Source organism: Tauraco erythrolophus, chromosome 2 (genome assembly GCF_009769465.1).
Source record: "Tauraco erythrolophus isolate bTauEry1 chromosome 2, bTauEry1.pri, whole genome shotgun sequence".
Classification (NCBI taxonomy): Eukaryota; Metazoa; Chordata; class Aves; order Musophagiformes; family Musophagidae; genus Tauraco; species Tauraco erythrolophus.
Genome location: NC_141466.1, coordinates 35,347,238 through 35,366,570, shown reverse-complemented (window position 1 = coordinate 35,366,570; position 19,333 = coordinate 35,347,238). Strand labels below are relative to the sequence as shown.

At 43.3% G+C, this 19,333-nt stretch overlaps 1 protein-coding gene across 1 annotated transcript; it reads left to right on the top strand.

Annotated features, from left to right (window-relative positions):
* The first annotated feature begins 5,315 nt into the window (after window positions 1-5,315).
* Window positions 5,316-19,195, top strand: IRAK1BP1 (interleukin 1 receptor associated kinase 1 binding protein 1). Its single transcript, XM_086608258.1, has 4 exons — window positions 5,316-5,606; window positions 12,253-12,318; window positions 16,515-16,645; window positions 18,925-19,195. The coding sequence occupies exons 1-4, from the start codon at window positions 5,316-5,318 to the stop codon at window positions 19,193-19,195; spliced, it is 759 nt and encodes a 252-aa protein (XP_086464384.1).
* The last annotated feature ends 138 nt before the right edge of the window (window positions 19,196-19,333 follow it).

The window sequence follows — 19,333 nt, the reverse complement described above, 5'->3', positions numbered from 1 at the left end:
TCAAAGGAGTGTCTCTTCCAGCAAGCAACATCTAGAGCAGAGACTCATGGAACAACCTTCTGAGCTCCAGAAATTGTTAACAGCCCTTGGAAATTCTGTAGGTCAGAGTGAGACAGAGTCTCACTTGACAGAGGCAAGGTCAGAGAGAGAAGACTGGAGGCGTTTCTCTTTCTCTATAGACCTTTGTTTCGCTTTAAAGTTCTCACCAGCCTCATCTCTTGTGAGCCCTAGTACGTTCCCCCAAGCCTCAGCAAGTTCTACATTGGCTCCAGCTTATTCAGTAAATTTTGATCTTGGAAATAAACACCAGCAGGGGTGGGGCTACTAATTTTGTTCTCTCTCTCTCGTCCATGCATGTTTCTTCTTAAAAATAAAAAATGCTCAAGTAAAAGTTTGGAACTCCTTGGTGATCGTTATTAAGAATTCAGTAATTTAGAACTATGGTGAATTAATTTTAAATTTTGAAGAATTTTTTGTTTTCTCATATCTAACCTGCTCAACTTTGAGTCTCATGTGGTTTAGAAAAGGTAATAAATCTGGCTTACAGTGGGTATTTATTTGCCCTACAGAGTGACTGTCAACGCCATGTAAGAAGTGGGTGACCGACTGACTTTCCATAAAAACATTGTAAGGAATAATCAAGTAACACACAGACATGACATTGGGCCTCCATTCACTAAATGTTTTACAGTACAGTAAGTCAGCATGTGAGACACAAGACAGAAAGACATCGGTCAACATGGCTACTGCAAATTGTCCTTCCACAAAAAAGCATTTGGCAGCAGCTTTAAGAGAGAGTTCCTTGTCACACACATTCCAAACTGCAAAAATCTTACCTCGCTAAATAAATCCAGCTCCATTGCTAAAAGTCACAAGCGATGCGGCACTTCATTGCTACCATACAGAAATAGATCCAAACATAAAACCATCTGTTTCCGAAGGAAAAGGAAAAAAACAAATCCCACACGCAATTTGGCACCTTTTCCATCTCTTCATAGTCTCTAGCTAAGTATTCAATTTTTTAATTCAACTATATGTTAGCAGAACGATATTCACAATTAAACTAGCTTTTCCAGCTCTGAACCAACAGTTTAATCCATCACTTTCAAAAAGGCCCGTGACTCAAACTGTAAGCCAGAAAATCTTATTATCCATAGATTTGGCTTTATATTCAAATTCTGAGTGACAGACTCGCAATATACTTAAACTAGAGCTCTTCAAAGTACCCTTAAAGAGTGCAAAGCAAAAATGTGGCTATAGTTTATTAAATTATCCTTAGTGTGTGATGTTCTTACAACGCAATCTAACTACTCAATGATGCTTGACCTTGTTCCACAGAGAAGTGTTTTTCCGTAGATTAATTTGCATCCAAAGTAATTTTATAACTGGCCTTAGAAAAGGTCTTCCAGGATTCATCCAATTAAGCTCTTCATTATGATACCTTCTTGCAATATTTCTACAAGACACACTGTGTTCCCAGGAGGTTAAAGATCCTACAGCATTGAATCATGAAGTGCGTAACAAGTATGAGATTTCATTGCACACCTACACATAGGCGTGTAACTACTCCAACGGATTTTGTCTGATCCAGGCTGCCTTACAGAAAAAGGCAAATCACTTCTAATCAACAGTTAAAGCAGAATTGTCTTGAAGACCCAAAACCAACTTGGAAAGTAGACAATTTGGCTTCATCACATTATCCAGCACTTCTTTAAAAAAGCTTTACTGATGATTTCTTGATAAGCAGCATTCAATACTTAGACTGTGTCTATTGATACTGTTACATACTTAAGTAAATCCTCTACAAACACCTTGGCTGAGAAAAAAAATAAATAATAAAGTACTGCCATGACAGACTACTTTAAAAAGCATTTTTAACTCCCTGTTTAATGAAAGGATTTATTTCTGAGGAATATACATTTATAATTTCCTCTGTACTCATTTTATTTCTTAAAGTCAGCAGTGCTCAGAATTTATTCATGTAAGCTCTCGAATTGGTTTATGCCAAGCGACCAGGCACCAATATTTCTGGATTCTGTCACAAGCTCCTTCCTTTTCATATAACATTCATCAAAGTCAGTTACACTCAAAATTTTAGGTGTCTCTATTTTTGGTTACTCATGCTGAGAAACATGGAGTGTCATCTCCAGAGGTAGTGAATACCCAACAGGTTCAATCTTTTTCACTTGAAGCTTTAAGTGTTCAGCAAATCTGGAAAGCCAAACCAGATTCAAAGGCAGAAGACTCAAAAAATCATGAGGCATGCAAAAGTCATTGACACCTCTTAAGTCAGATGAGATATTAATGATGGGAAAGGAAGCTTGTACAGAACCTTCCTAATGATGGGACATGAAGAACACACCACACCAGGCAGATTAATGAGAGGAAAAAAGACAGGGCTTCAATTCCCCTAATATTTCTCTTTCCTGCCACCTCCAAGGAATCTGGATCTGACTTGTAAAATCAGGTCTTGACGTCTTTACATGACATGTTTTTATCTAGAAGGAGAGTATAGCAATATTTATCTGTATCATGCCATGAAGACTTTCTAACTGTGGTGAGCTGACCCTGGCTGGACACCAGATGCCCACCAAAGCCACTCCATCACTCCCTCAGCTGGACAGGGGAGAAAGAATATAACAAAAAGCTCGTGAGTCAAGGTAAGGACAGGGAGAGATCACTCACCAGTTACCATCATCAGCAAAACAGACTCAACTTGGGGAAATTAGTTTATTTTATTATCAATCAAATCAGAGTAGGGTAATGAGAAATAAAATCAAATCTTAAAAAAACACCTTCTCCCCATCCCTCCCTTCCTCCTGGACTCAGCTTTACTCCTGATTTTCTCCATCTCCTCCCCCACAGCGGCACAGAGGGATGGGAAATGGGGGTTACAGTCAGTTCATCACACGTTGTTTCTGCTGCTCCTTCTTCCTCAGGGGGAAGACTCCTCACACTCTTCCTCTGCTCCAGCATGGAGTCCCTCCCATGGGAGACAGTCCTCCACAAACTTCTCCAATGGAAGCCCTTCCCATGGGCTGCAGTTCTTCACAAACTGCTCCAGTGTGGGTCACTTCCACAGGGTGCAGTCCTTCAAGACCAGACTGCTCCAGGGTGGATCCCCCATGAGGTCACAAGTCCTGTCAGCAAACCCACTCCAGCATGGGCTCCTCTCCCCATAGGTCCACAGGTCCTGCCAGGAGCCTCCTCCAGCGTGGGCTTCCCACGGGGTCACAGCCTCCTTTGAGCATCCACCTGCTCCGGTGTGGGGTGCTCCACTGGCTGCAGGTGGATCTCTGTTCCACCATTAACCTCCATGGGCTGCAGGGACAGCCTGCCTCACCTTGATCTTCACCAGGGGCTGCAGGGGAATCTCTGCTCCAGCACCTGGAGCACCTCATTACCCTCCTTCTTCCCTGACCTTGCTGTCTGCATAACTGTTCCTTTCACATATTCTTACTTCTCTCTCCAGCTGCAGTGTACAGGTTTTTTTTCCCCCTTCTTAAATATGTTATCCCAGAAGCACTATCACCATTGCTGATGGGCTCAGCCTTGGCCAGTGGCAGGTCCACCTTGGAGCCGGCTGGCATTGGCTTAATCAGACACAGAAGGAGCTTGCAGCTAGAAGCTTCCAGCTTCTGTAGCCCCCCTGCTACCAAAACCTTGCCACACAAAACCAGTACACCAACGTTTACAACGTGAATTCTGAAGGGTGCAAGACCTTGTATAAACATACAGTACCATCAGCTTCCAGCCTCTGTGCCAGATTCCAGATTTCAGGTAATGAAAACACAACGTACCACAACTCTAAACAGCAATGATATATCCAGAGTCCTTCCCAAAAATCCTCATACAAACAAGACCAGACATACAGAGCTAGTCACTGAGCTAGTCATTTCATAGTCAGTTGGGACAGGCTGGTGAACTAAGCTGAGGCATCTCATGAAGTTCAGCATAAGGAAACACAAAATCCTGCATCTAGGGAGGAACAACCCCATGCATCAGTGCACACTGAGGCGTGACTGACTGGAAAGAAGAAAAGGACTTGGGGGTCCTGGTGGACAAGCAGATCACGCACTCACGTGGTAAAGTAGGCCAAGAGCATCCTGGGCTGGATGAGAAGAAGTGTTGCCAGCAGGTTAAGGGAGGTGATCTTTCCCCTTTGCTCAGCACTGGTGAGACACATCTGGAGACACACCTCTGTCCCGTTCTGGGCTCCCCACTACAAAGGAGATAGGGACATACTGGAGAGAGTCCAACGAAAGCCCACAAAGATGATGAAGGGACTGGAGCATCTCTCCTATCAGGAAGGGCTGAAAGAGCTAGGACTGTATAGCCTGCAGAAGAGAAGGCTCGGGGGGATTTCAGCTAATGTATATAAATGCCTGATGGGAGGGAAGACAAAGGAGCCAGGCTCTTTTCAGTGGTGCCCAGTGACAAGACAGGACACAATGGACATGGATTAAAACACAGGAAAACTCCATGTAAACATAACAAAACCCTTTATTTTTACTGTAAGTGTGGTCAAATACTGACATGGGCTGCCCAGTGAGGTTCTGGACTCTCCATCCTTTGAAATATTCAAAACCCAACCGGCCATGGCCCTGGGCAGTCTGCTCTGGCTGACCGTGCTCGGGCCAGGGGCTGGACACCCTCTCAGGAGGTCTCTTCCCTCGTCATGCATCCTGCGATTCCCTCAGAAGCCGAACTGCACCCCTCTGTCTGTCCTCAGGAGCGGGCGGCATTAGCAGAACCTGCCAGCAGACACTAGCACAGCCAAGTTCTGTGCTGCCAGACCCCTCCGCAGAGAACCGGCAGCACTGGCACTAAAATGGATTTTAATCCCCCCTGCCGAGGCCCTGCCCCCAGCGGAGGACGCGCTGCGGTGCCATAAAGCCCCCTCTTCCCCACACAGACAGGGACTACGGCCCTTCCTCCAGCAATCCTCCTCACACCCTCAGGTTGCGCCAGACCTCGTCATGCTGGAAAAACACGGCCACAGGTCAAAAACGGCAGAAACGGGACGGCTTTTCCTCACAGGATGTGCACCTACACCTCCCGTGCCACGGCCTACCTAACAGCTGCCCGCCTCAACACCCGCTGGAGGGGCCCCACCTCGGTAGCGCCCATGGCAGGCCCCCGTCGGCGCCCGACGGATGAACTTCCGCCTCGGTAGCGGTCATGGCGGGATCTGGCGCCCGCCTGACGATGGCGCCGCGGCCGCCTGATGGCGCTCGGGTGTCACGCTGGCGCCTCCCAGGGTGCAGCGGGCGCGCTGGCGTTCGTTGCTATGGTGCCGTGAGGGGCCCGCCGCCATGGCGCTGCCCGCGCCGCCTCCCGCCCGCGTCTTCGCCGAGCTCGTCCCGGCCCCGGCCCCGGCCCCGGCCCCGATCCCAACCGCGGCCCCGGCGGGACGCGGCGATCCGCCGGCGCCTGCCGGGCGGGAGGTGCACGTCAGCGGCAGCGCGGAGCTGAGCGCCGGCCCGGACCGGGCGCGGGTGTCGCTGCGGCTGGGCAGCCGGAAGGGAGCGGCCGGGGCGGCGCGGAGCAGCGTGGCCCGCCGGCTGGAGTACATCGCCCAGAGCGCCCGCCAGCGCGGCGTCCCGGTGAGAGCGGCCGCTCGGCCTCCGCCTCCCGCACCGTCGGGGGCGGAGTGGGGGGGCCTCCCTCCCTCCCTCCCGCCGGGCTCTGAGAGAGACGGGCGGTGCCCCCGGGGGAGGGCGAGGGAGGGAGGGAGCGGGCGGTTCCCTTCAGCTGTGGGGGCCAGCTGACACCTCCCGGTCTCCGCGGTCTGCCCCACTCTGCTCGGCATCCTGCGGGTTAAGGTGCCTTCCTGCCGGTGGCGGGAGCAGGGGCGGCCGGGCCGCGGCAGCCCCGAGGCGCCAGCCGCCCGCCGAGGGGCCCCAGGCCCGGTGCGTGGGGCTCTGGGCTCTCTGCCCAGAGAACGCAGCGGCCGCCGGGGCACTGCTGCGAAAGCCTGGCTGTCCTTGGGAGGCTGCGGCTGTGTCAGCTTCCGCGAAAAACGTGGAATATCGCTACTCGGGCTCTCCGACGGGTTGCGCGTTTTGCGTGTGAAAATCGCCCTGCTTCGGCTGCTTCATCTGCTCATGTGATACAGCGTCCTCACGAGCGTACGGATGAAACTGGTAAAGGGATTAAAGCAGTGTAGCTTACACAGAAGCTTGCACACACCTGTAGTTTAACTACGGGATCACTACAGCTTAGTGAGGAATGCCTACAGAGCTTTCTTCCTCTCTTTTTCTTGTTCCGGATAAGTAGAGAGGAATGAAAAAACGTGAGACATGATCAAGATAGCTGAAGGGACAGAATCCCCTTGTGGACTCAAAAAGTTCCTTTACCATAAGAGTTTTTTTTGTCTCAGGAAGTCATTTTCTGACAATAAGAAAGGCATAGTCTTGCCTTTAAAGCTTTGTCCACACTGTAAGGGCGATTTTTGTCCTAGCGATCATGATGCTGATGCTTTTGGATTTTATAAAACAATTTTGGACAGTATTCCACACTTAGGACTCTTAGAACAAAGCTGATCTTTGATGGGATAAGTGGTTTTCTTTGAAAGTTACTATTGAATTCCCCTAGGAAATTTAGAAAATGTCTTTTTAGTGCTCACCAATGAACTATGGAAAAGGGAGATGACTGAGCTTGCTGTCAACACCAAATTATTCAATGCAGTAAAAAAAAAGGATTGCAGAAGGGTTTCATAATACTGTATGATGTTACAGTGGAATTCAGCAAAGTAAGAGGGTAAGTTACTCAGCTTAAACAGTGATGTGCTTACAGTCAAATGGCATGCCCACATCTCAAATGCTGCATGCATTTGAAGATAAGCATGGACTCCAATTTTTTTTTTTTCCCTAAAAAAAAAATAGGATTTACTGTTTTCTTTTAAAACTGATAGTGATGCTGCCTCTTTTTCCATAGTACCTAAATGAAGCATTTGTTCAGGAATAAAGACGACAATAAAAACAACCCCTTAACCTCTGTTTTAGGTAAAGGTTATGTTGCAGCTATGGGACTAGAGGGCAAGGAGACATGGAGGCTGCTGCGGGCTGCTCCCTGTGTTTTTGCCTATGTGATCCTGCTCCCTATGTTTTTCCCCTACACACCACTGGGTGCTTATCTGTCACAGGGAGTACGATTCTGTTGCCATTGGCGTGACTTGTTCAGTCAGAAGCAGTGCACTTTTGTGTGGGATTACAGTTTGAACGTGTTCAGTTTCTGTTAAGTGAGTTAGTTCATAGGAGTTTAAAGTCTGGTGGATTTTCAGAGGAATGGGAGAAGACAAGGCAACTCATCATGTGTTCATTTTTATTAGTAGAGAAAATTATGTGCTTTGTACACACCGCTGTGGTGAGCTATCAGATCATGGCTTATTTTTCATCCAGGCTGCAATTAAATAGCTCCTCAGCGTGTGGGTAGATTAGAAGAGATAGTTGCAGATATTTACCCTACAGTGAATCTCAAACCCGACTCCCAGTTTTGCCGTGAGCCTGATTGAATTAGGATAGCATTGGAGCATTCGGCATGTGGCGGATGGCACACAAAAGACTAGGCAGGATGTTAAGTAAGTCAGTGTGCTTTAGAGGGGTTGTGCACACTACTGCAAACTAGAAAAAATAGCTCCAAAATGAAGTATGACCTGGATAAACAAATGGTTATATTTGGGTGTCTGCAGTCAGATGCAGAAGTGTAAGGGGAGCAGGTAAGCAGTGGTGGTGTAACCTAGGTGGAGAGTGGACCGTTTTTACAATGTGGGAGCATTCAGTGTCTTACTATCGGTATAATAATTTCACAGTAGTCTTTCGCTGTTTCAGAGATACCATGTGTTGGAAAATGGAAATGTTAATTCTTTCTACTTACTTGAGGGACTGTGAAATGCTGTTTAAGTTGTGGGTTTCTCAGTGTTAGCAAAGTGTTAGCTCTAGGGAACTCTGAGAAAAACAACATAAAGTTTAGTTTGTTTGTTTTTTTTTTTTTTTGCAGAGTAGTTCCCTGTGGTATAATTTTTAGTGCTTTGCTCCATCCAATTTTAAATCACTCCACTGCTGAAGCTTTTATTTGCCTTGCAGCTTTTCTACTAACAACTCTCACTGTTGGCAATTTGTTCTTAACTGCATTTGCTAAATCACTTGTACCTAATACCGTTCTAGCCCACTGTAAAATTAATATCTCTTCACAACCACCATACGGTTGTAGTTGTTGCAAGCTTATGTAAGGCCTCTTTAGAAATCAGCTGGCTGTTCTATATATTTATTTTTAATTAATCCATAGAACAATTTCCTTAACTGTTGTTGTTGCTATCGTAGGAAGTCTGCTAGATCAGAAGTGCATAACCTTTGCAGCAGCAGGAGCTTGCATTAGCAGCTTGTCAGGATGCCTGGGGGCAGCACCTAATTTCCATATATATTTACACAGGATTTTAATCAGAAATAGATGCACATAGTAGCATTTATTTATAGAGTGCTGTAAGTATATGCAGCACTTCAGAGCACAGAATCTGCTTTGAAGGCTGCAGGGAAAGTAAAATCAATGGGGAAACCAATCTCTCATACTCAGCCCAGCTGCTCAAAAGTAACATTTTTTTCTCTTTCTCTAGAAGCAAACTGACTTTATGTTTAGCACCAATGATTTATTTGGGGAGTGTTGTGGAGATATCACTTGTTTTCTTTAATCACTGGATCTAATAATTGGGGTTGGCTGTGTGGTTTAAAAATAACAGTGATAAAATTTGTTGCACTGGTTGGAGTGTTATTTAACAAAACAAAACAAACCAGCTCACAAACTGTAAGTGGGCTCTGGCTTAGAGTTTGTACTGGGATATATCCTCGGATATATGTGCAATGTTCTCCATATTTTGAACCTGTTATTTAGGAGTCACGGTTATGGATGCACATCCATACTGTCAGTGGGGGGAAAAAAAAAATGAAGCTCACTCAGTTACAGCATCTTCCAATTTCAATGTGCCCTTGAATAAGAAATGTAAAAACCTGTGTAAGGCATCACCTTTTTTAGACTACTGCGTATTTTAAGAAATACCCCCCAAGTATCCTGGCGTATGCTGAGTACAGATCTGCTTTTTACCTTTCTTAAAATAACTGTTACGTATACTTCTATAATTTCTTGAACGGACATTAAGCAGCAGAAACTTCTTTGCTGTAGATTTTAGGTTGTCATTCTGTCCATCTAATGGCAAGTAGACCAGACAGGTGAGGGGATGAGAGGCTGGAGCACAGGTAGGAGATGCCAAGCTGGGGTACGCGCGGACTGTAGGTGCTTATCATCCTTAACTGTCCGGGGACGCTGTGATGAGCAGACTGTTAGGAGAGAGATATGAGCATACATCAGGACTCTCATTACCTGTTTCTTTAGTACTAAGAACAAAAATGCTATGTTCAGGTGGAAGAAGCTAACTCTTTTTGTTGTTTAAATGTCTTTAATTTTCATAATGTGAAGTTATATTGGCTATATCAGTGCAAAGGTACGAGTAAATTTTAAGAGACGTTTCCAGGTGTCTCCAGATTTTTTTTTTATTTATAACTACACATATCAGTGTAGATTACTGCAAGGCTGCGTTAGCATACGTTTCCAAACTAGAAACATTTTCCTTTACTGAGACTGGTTTTGTGTTTCATAAAACGGCCTCACAGGTTTTTTTAACTCAGTACCCAGGAGCAGAACACATAACTTTATCTGCAGGTAGGCTTTTCTTATACTCTATTCTTATATAGCTATCTCCTTGAAGTATGCTTTCGCTGATTATCTATTTAATTTTTTCCCTGTCCTCTTCTGGGGAAAGGAGCAGTCATTCCTGTAAACAGCAACAGTGTCATGAGGGTGGACACGATGGTCCTGTGAAGAAGAAATTGTTCAGAAGTAGCAGATAGGTAGGAGGAAGGGCTATATATCTTTTTTTTCCAGTTGAAGGAAAATATAAGGCAAAGCACAGTTGTAGACTTGATATTGTAAGCTCAATGGGATATTGACTGTCGTCTTCATTTTTGTGTTTACAGTACCTTCAACGGTGATGGTTTATGTCATGGCTAGCTCAAAAGATAGGCTACATAAGGGGAATGCAAGTGCGATTCTCTTAAAAATTGTTCAGTGGCTTCCGGGATAATCAGGTTACCACATAACAATAATGTTATATTCACTTAATTTTTCTACTGTGATTTTTGGCCCACAGATTTTGAAAATGGAGACAGTTATTCCAAAAGTCCAGAATACCTGACACATCAGAAGTGAAGCTTTCCCTAAGTCACAGTGAAAACTTTTTTTCCTGTGGCTCTTGCAATCAAATGGATAGTTCCTCAGCCAAAACATGAACAGTAGACGTAAGCAGTAGGAAAAAAAAGCCTTATGCTTTTGATGTAGTCGAAGTCTTGATTCCAGTTTAAAGCTCTGTCATCACCTACCTGTCTTTCCCGTATCTTTGTCCAAACACACTCCCAAACAGGAACGAAGTTGTCTAACAGAAGATGTTTTACAGGAAGCCACTTTGTTATGACTTCAGCAATTATTTCGTCCATTTATCTTCAATACCACATACACCTACTGTCAAATCTGGTGGGATAAAAATTAGCTGTGAGGGAAATTTTATAGTAGATGGCACAAAATGATCTTTCACTCTGATTGTATTGATCTTGCAATAGTGCCTGGAGCCACAGGATGGCACTGTCCTTAAATACAGAGGAACCTCGCGGAGGGCAAAACCAAATCGGAAGACTTTAATCGGTTCAGCAGAAAAGAGAACTTTTTGTAAAAAGGATTAAGGAGCGGGGACAAGGAAAATCAAATGCACTTTTTCTATGTTTACTCTAAAGTCTTTTTACAGTATAGTTATTTCTGTAAAATATGAGTTGTAGAAGAAAGCTTTTCCATGTAGTTATTTCTAGAAGATATGCAAGATCTCTAGAAAAAACCTATCTTGTCAATTGTAGTTAGATTCTGTCATAAACTGTAAGATTTGCTCCATTTTGTAAATTAAATGAGTTGTTGGTGCTGGACTGGCTTTGAGCACTCTTGGCAAACCACAGCCAGCCACACTACCAAAGTACCTCAAACCTACGACTGCAAAAGGGGAAACACGTTTGGTTTTTTTAGGCACTAACTGGCCCTGGTCCTTGCCCTTACTAGGAGAGATTATGCAAAAATAGGACTGTCGTGCTTGAATTTGAAATGTCAAAATTTGTTTCTTGTAGGCTGCTGTGCAATGTTAATTATGGATCTAATTTCCATATGATATTTTAAAAGGAAAATGCTGCTCAAGATTAATTAATATAAACTTATGCATGCATGCTACATGATAAACTTGAAGATTTGAGCCTCTGTAGGAAATACTCTGACACAAAGCATCTTTTTGAAATGTGTCAACACTGAAAGCAAATATTGTTTTCCTATGCAAATAAATTTAGTAAGTAAAACTTTTTCAGTAATTGGAAGGCTTAGTATCTGCTTCCCTGCGGTTCCTACAAAGCTATATTTACAATTAAATTGTAAAGTGTGCCTTTAGTTGTGTTAGAGTAATTTTACAATGAATTGTTCATCCAAACTGCTTACTGAAGAAGGAAGTGGGTGAAAGAAATGTGACTATTAGACCGCTAGCAAGCTGGTCAAATATTCAGATGTGACTGGAGTTATTCTGTTTCTTGTTCAGTTCCTTATTTTAAGTCTTACAGGATTTGCTAGTGCTCTGTGCAGCCGTTATGTTGAATAAGGTAGCTGCTGTTAATGCAAAAGTGTCCCTGGTGGAATAGCCTTTTTTAAGGGTTGCCATTCTGCCAGAATAACCAATGCTCAGTCATTGTTCATGTCACCTTGCTACAAGCCACTACTGTTAAAATATTTTAAAATAAGGGCCTGAAAACCACTTTTCTCATGCTGACTTTCTGAAAACAATTGAAGCTTCTAGTTTTTTGAGCTAGGTGAATTTACAGTCACACACTGATACACACAGCCTGTAGCTAGCAGTCACTTTTAAGACCAAATTGTTCTCTTCAAATGAATAGCAGCAAAATGACATCATAAAGCTACTGTGTAATTTAGTTTAAATAATATCAAGAAGTCTTTAACATCCAGCTACTTAACTGAAGAGATTTGCATGGAAAATTCCAAATTTCTCTTACTAAGTCATAAGTAATAAGCCAAAACAGTTCAACTTTTACAAGACACAATGTACGTACATTTTCAACGGATGCTTTATTTCTTTTAAGATTATGTTCTTGTACTTTGTTTTAGGAAGAAAATATGACTGTAACAGAGGATTTTAGTAGAGTAGAAAATACTTACCAAATGGAAGCAGAGGTACGTATTCAACCTAACCAAAAATAATAATAAAAAAGGATTAGGAACTGTCGCAAGGACCAATGAAAATTTGCAGACTGTCTTTCCCCGTACCAAGGAGTAGATGTTCACTACAGTAAAGGCAGCATAGTCCAAAGAAACAATTGAAGGACTGCAGCTTAAAGTAGAGTTTAGCTGCAGTCTTCTGTTGTGTGCAGAACTTGTGTAATACAGAAAGAAATATTTTCTTCTCAGATGAATGTGTGCTTTTTAAATATTACGTGATGCTACCGAAGGGAATATTTGGTTCTGAGAATTTACAGTTGTCGTTCTGTGGCAACGTAAGCAAACCCACAATTCCGCGCTCTCCTTCACCCCTAGCCTTTCCTTCCTCTGCTTCTTGCAAGGAGTTGTACTTAGGTGATCAAGTGATAGATCAGTTCAGAAAGCTGTTCGAGTTAATAACTCTCTTTTTTCCAGGTTAGCTTTTATTTTTTCCATTATTTTAGTTCCCTGAACTGGAGGCAATGCAAGGCAGAGGACAAGAATGGATGGGGGACAACAGTGGCGTGACAGCCCTAATCTAGATCTGTTTAAGCCACAGTTGAACAGCACCTGGACTTTGGTCTATTCTACATGACTCTGCCATCAGCTTTCTGCAAGTAAAGCAAAGCTAATTGTTTCCTAGGTAATTGACTTGGAATTCTGTAGGTAAAAAGTGCTGTGTGAAAGATAAATATTATGGGAATAATCCTGTTTACTTCAGAAGCACCTCAAGGGAGTATATTTTTACACGTTCGTGCTATAGTAAGAAATAAGTGCTGTGCTGGAAACATTCACTGAGGCAAATGATGTGTTTTCGGTCAATAGATCTTTTTAGAGCATCAAACTTTAATCACTACCCAGCAAATTTACAGATTGTTATGATGTAAACCTGGAAGCCTGCAATAAAATGATAGCTGTTTTATAGAGCTGTTGTTTACAATCCCCTGAAACAAGGTTCAGCCTCTTTAGTTTGCTTACTTTAAGGCATATTCTAATCTAAATAACAGTAATAAATACAGCAATAATCAAGAATTTGGAGAACAGAATTCAAATTTTAAAATTAGTCTTGACATACTTAAATGTTATGTCATGTTCTGAATGACTTTTAGCTTCATAATGTAGACACCTGCTACCATGAGAGCTTAAATCATCATGGTTTTTAATGAGCTGTACTTAATAATTCAATGTAGTTTTGTTAATTTTTATTTAGGCTACAGACAAACTTAGGCTTACGACTTCAGTCTTAAGTGGTAGCTTAACCAATCGTCTCCCTTCTGCTATTAATTTTTATACCACAAAGACTCTACGTGGAAAGCTAATTTCATGGATTTGGTGTCCATTTGTGGGCAGCTTGGACCAGCTGTAATTGCTGTTCAAAAGTTGTGTGGTTGCCTAGGACCTGGGTGTCAGGACTTGAAAAATCTAGCCACGGTACTGCTGGTTTGGCTGCCCTGCTCGCTTAGGTAGCAGTATGGTCACTCTTTATGCAGAGATACGTTTCTCCTTGCTTCCCCCTTTATGTGTGTACGTGTTTCATTAGTGCAGCTTCATGAAGCAATGACGTTCCACAGACAAGCATGTTTGCATACTTTAGCCATATAAATGTGTTTTAAATTAACTTCCACTAGCCTCTTTTCTGAAGAGTTTGCCATATATTTGTGTTATATGTAAAATCATGGAAGTGATGCATTATTTCATTCTATAAACTCTTTTTACCATTTGTCTACTGTAAGGGTTTTTAGAAGACTGAAGAAACTCCTAGACAAATAGCTATTTTAAGGTACAATTAAGAATTCAAGACATGCTTTCCACTGTAAGGAGATAAATTTTAATTCATGCTATAACAAAGGAAAATATGCAGAAGAATGAAGTTTTGTGTGAGATCACAGAGGTTTATAATATCTTAATCATAATAGTTAATTTATTGCATGATGATCTCATGGGATGAAGATTATGTTGGTTTTGTGCATTTCTCAATCTACTTGCCTCCTTATAAACCGTAACTTCTTGTCCTGTGCAGCCTTGTCCAAACCTCATAATGTCTGTAATGGTTTTGCATACCCTCATATTACTTTTTAACCTTAATCATAACTGAAGAAATTGAAACGCTGCTTTGCATTTTAATGCTCAGGTATCCTCTGTAAATGTAAGTGGAATTTATTTGATCTGGCTCTAAATGAAAACTGTGATTTTTTAGGGGGGAAAAGCAACAAAATTCACAGATATTGCACAGTTGTTTTCTGCCTCTGAGGATGCCTGATTACTTTTGCTTCTTTTTTAACAATAAAGTTCCTAAGTGCCCAGAACTGCCCCAGTCTGAGCAGTTTATCTCTTGCTTAAGACCCACAGTTCTTTTGTTTGATCGTTCTTTTATTTCATCCCCTTGAGGGAACTAAATCTTGTAAACACTGATAGCAATCTGGAAAACACTATGACAGTCCTTATAGTGAGACTTTCAACTTTCCACAAAATACAACTATGACAGTTTTCTGGCAGAAGAACACAAGAGGATGTATGCTTTTTATATATGGCAAGAACTCCCACTGAAGAAAGAAATCTAGGTTTAGTCTTATCTTCAGTCTTTGTTCAAACTGATACTGCACCTTCCAGAAAGTGATCCAGCCCCCAGGTTGCAGATAAAGGGGGTGCAGCTGAGATGAAGATGCAGACTTGGTGCAGTTTTGCACAGCAGGCGTGACCTTTTGTCCACGTAGAAGATGGAATTGCCCTGCCACTCCATCTTGGTCAGTTTTTAAGGCCCTAAGCCCAGCTTTGGCTCTGTTGGGTGAATTGCTGCTGAGCCAGTGCAAGGATTCAAGCCAGGATGAGGTACATGTGCTGCACCCAGAGGCTACCAAGGGTAACAAGATGTGTGCATTAATGACTTTGTGAAAATTGCCAATATCCATTTTTTACCTTATCCTGTAGATGAAGTAGCCCACTCCTCTCTCATGGAGAGATTCCAGTTCCTTGAATTATCTCATTTTCCACAAGGTAAATCTATGGTATGCACACAAGAAGCCACTGCAGTGCAGCTGACATGCCATAACTTGGATTTCTGTCCCATATACCTTCACTGGGATGGATTGCTGCATGGACCGCAGCAATCACGGGGGTGACTGTATGTCACAGGGGTTGGCAGTGGAATTTTCTTTACCACCGCTTTTTTTCTTCCCCACCTACTGAAGCTGTGTTACTGTACAAAAAGAAAGGAAAGCGTCAAGGATAAGAGAGAAGGTGAGCTGGATGTGGTGGTGAGAGCACTGTACTGGGAAGTGAAGATGAGGGTTTAGTTCTTTCAAAAGAAGAGTTTGGGACCCAGGATTTCTGAGTCCTGAATGCTGTAGCAGCTCAGCATCATTGCTTCACTCCTGGCAACTGTGCTCTGCCACCGAAAAAGGCTGGCTCATGCCTGGGAAGTGGCCACCTGCCTGGCACTTCCCCACAAGGAAGGCTATAGGGGTCTGGATCCAGGGCTGATAGCAGTGCCTGCTTTGTAGCTCTTGGGAAGGCACCCGAATTCCTGGTGCATCTGTATTTGATGTTTCTTGTTGCCAAAGCCACAGATAGCTAGAAGTTTAAAGAGTTTTTAGTCCAAGTCTGAAGTGGCAGGTTCTCTGTAGGCACCGGAGTGAGTCTGTTCAGCCAACACAGAGTATTGAGCCCACTGCAAGCTGGACTGGGCTAGGCTTAGTTTAATCTCACAGTTTAGCTTTCTTGAACATAATGCTTGGAATTAAAATGTCATTTTCCTTCCGGCACAATATTTTCCACATCATTTTGCTTGGGCTTCTGCATAATTAACATCTAGTAATCTAAAAAGGGAAGAACCAGGATGTATCTAGTCGTGTGTCCCAAAAAGCATGTTCATTCTTCAAATTGTTTACATACCAAGAATGCCATACTTCCTCACAAAAAAAAAAAAAAACCCAAACATTTCTTAATCCTCAATTTTAAACCATTTTATGAACTTCTTTCTGTTGCAAACCTAATGATAGTCTCTAGGGCTATATAAAAGTGTTCTAAGTAACTAAATGTTGGCATTATATATAGAACTAGTATGTTTAGTTAGTTTGTACATATCTGTCTTTATACTGATTTAAATACAAGTGTTGAATCAAAGGGGAAAAATGAAAAAAAATTACTTGTGTCATGTCTGTGTTACCTCCCAGGTCTGTATTGTATTCAGCGATTTTGGAAAAATGCAGAATGTTTGCAATCTACTCATTGAAAAGTTAGGAACCTCTGTTACCATCAGTCCACCTCATTTCTATCATACACCAGAAGCTGTAGACACCCTTCGGTAAGTTCTCTCTCATGCCACAAATGTTACAGCCTCAGATAACAGTTAATACGAATACATAATTTATACTGTTTGTAATGGGAGCAAATAGTTTCCTCCATACTTATTAAAATTTATGTTCAAAGATTTCAGTATTTGTTTTAAATATAGAATCATAGAATGGTTTGGGTTGAAAGAGACCTTAAAGATCATCTAGTTCCAACCCCCGTGGCAAGGGCAGGGACACCTGCCACTATATCAGGTTGCCCAAAGCCTCATCCAACCTGGCCTTGAACATGCCCAGGGATGGGGCACCCATAACTTATCTGGGCAGCCTGTTCCAGTGCCTCACTACCCTCAGATTGAATAATTTCTTCTTTATGTCTAATCAAAATCTCCCCTCTTTCAGTTTAAAGCCATTGCCCCTTGTCTTATCACTACACGTCCTTGTAAAAAGTCCTTCTCCAGCTTTCTTGTAGGCCCCCTTTAGGTACTGGAAGACTGCTAGAAGGTCTGCCCGGAGCGTTCTCTTCTCCAGGCTGAACAGCCCCAACTCTCTCAGCCTGTCTTTATAGGAGAGGAGCTCCAGTGCATGTATCATCTTCATGGCCCTCCTCTGGACCTGCTCCAGAGGTTCATATCCTTCGTGTGTTGGAGACTCCAGAGCTGAACGCAGTATTCCAGGTGGGGTCTCACGAGAGCAGGGTAGAGGGGCAGAATCACCTCCCTTGACCTGCTGGCCACACTTGTTTGGATGCAGCGCAGGATACGATTGGCTTTCTGGGCTGCCAGTGCACATTGCCGGCTCATGTTGAGCTTCTCATCAACCGACACCCCTAAATCCTTTTCCTCCGTGCTGCTCTCAATGCATTCTCCACCCAGCTTGTATTTGTGCTTGGGATTGCCCCAACCCACGTGCAGGACCTTGCACTTGGCCTTGTTGAACTTCGTGAGGTTCTCACAGGCCCATCTCTCCAGCCTGTCAAGGTCCCTCTGGAGGTCATCCCTTCCCTCCAGCATGTCCACAACACCACACAACTTGGTGTCATCTGCAAACACTGTGGGTGCACTCGATCCCACTGTCCATGTCATCAACAAAATGTTAAATAGCACTGGTCCCAATACCAACCCCTGAGGAACACCACTCGTCGCTGGCATCCACTTGGGCACAGAGCTATTGACCGCCACTCTTTGAGTGCGACCATCCAGCCAATTCCTTATCCACCGAGTGGTCCATCCATCAAATCCTTGTCTCTCCAATTTAAAGACAGGGATGTCATGCAGGACAGTGTCAAATGCTTTGGACAAGTCCATATAGATGATGTCAGTTGCTCTTCTCTTATCCACTAATGTTGTAGCCCCATCATAGAAGGCCACCAAATTTGTCAGGCACCATTTGCCCTTGGTGAAGCCATGTTTGCTTTATATATTAATATAAATTAATGCCATTAAAGCCTAGAAGGTACAGCTTGTTCTTTCTACAGTGTCCCTGTGCAAAAGCAGAAACGTACTAAAAAATATTTTCCCACTGATTTCCACTGGAAGTATAATCTACTGTGACTATTAGGTCAACAGAATTTTACTTTGGTTACATCAGCATGTGAAGATTTAATTTGTATTTATTCATGAAGGTACAAGTGTGTTACCAGATGTTGATGATTCTAATTACTCTTGCCCCTTCCCATCACTCTTAGCTGCTGACGTGATCTGAAAAGATCCATGTACGGTGCTTGCTCAGCATAGACACACGCTACTTTAAAGCTCACAGTCTTGGTATTTTAGGCATTAAAACTGTTCAAAGTCCTGCTGCACCCACTGACATTGGGGAGGCAGAGGGAAGTTTAATCTTGGTTTGGGTTTTGCCTCTTTAAAGAAAAGAATTACGCCCGGTCTAAGAAGCAAGCTCAACTAGCTGCTGCGAACAGTTCTGGAGATGTCAGAAGTCTCTCAAAAGTATCTACACAGCAGTCTGGAGATCAGGCCAGTGAGGTTAAGTAAGTGCTGGTGTGCCTTACAGCTGGGCCACCCAAATGCCTGGAGCAAGGGCTGAACTCTTGCTCTGCACCACACACCACGGATGCCTGCTTGATCGTAGCTGATGAGGATGCTGACATTTTCTCCACGCACGCTCCCCTTTCAGACTCCCCCCAGCTATCACCCAGAACCTGTGGGAAGGTGATGTGCCTTACATCTATGCCGTTACAAAGGCGGAAGCATTTGAAAAAAAAAAGATGCTTGGCAGGAATACTTGTACGTCAGTTGCCTCTGCTTGTTACTGTGCTGCTTTTTCTACCTCCCAGCCGTCAAGTATGTGTTGCTGCTGTTGGAAACACACGGCGGAAAGCTCACGAAGTCTGTCGACTGTTTGGCCAGTCTTTGGGAAAACCTTTATTAATAAGAGAAGAAGAAACAAAAGAATGGGGAGGCCACGTAGACAGTCATCTGTCGAACTCCCCAGATTCACTGACTCTGCAGGAAAGAATCCAGAATGCTACTGCGTATGCTTCTTGTAGAGTGTTTGCGGTGTTTGAGATAAAAGGAAAAGAAAACAGAAGAAGCAAGTTGCTCTAGAAACTTTCAAATCCTACACGTTTTCTTAATAAAGTTTTTATACTTTCTTGAGTTTTTTTGTTGTTGTTTTTTACTTCATTCTTATGGTAGCAAGTAGAGCTAAGAGAGGAGATTAAGAATGTGGGTTGTGTAGTGAGC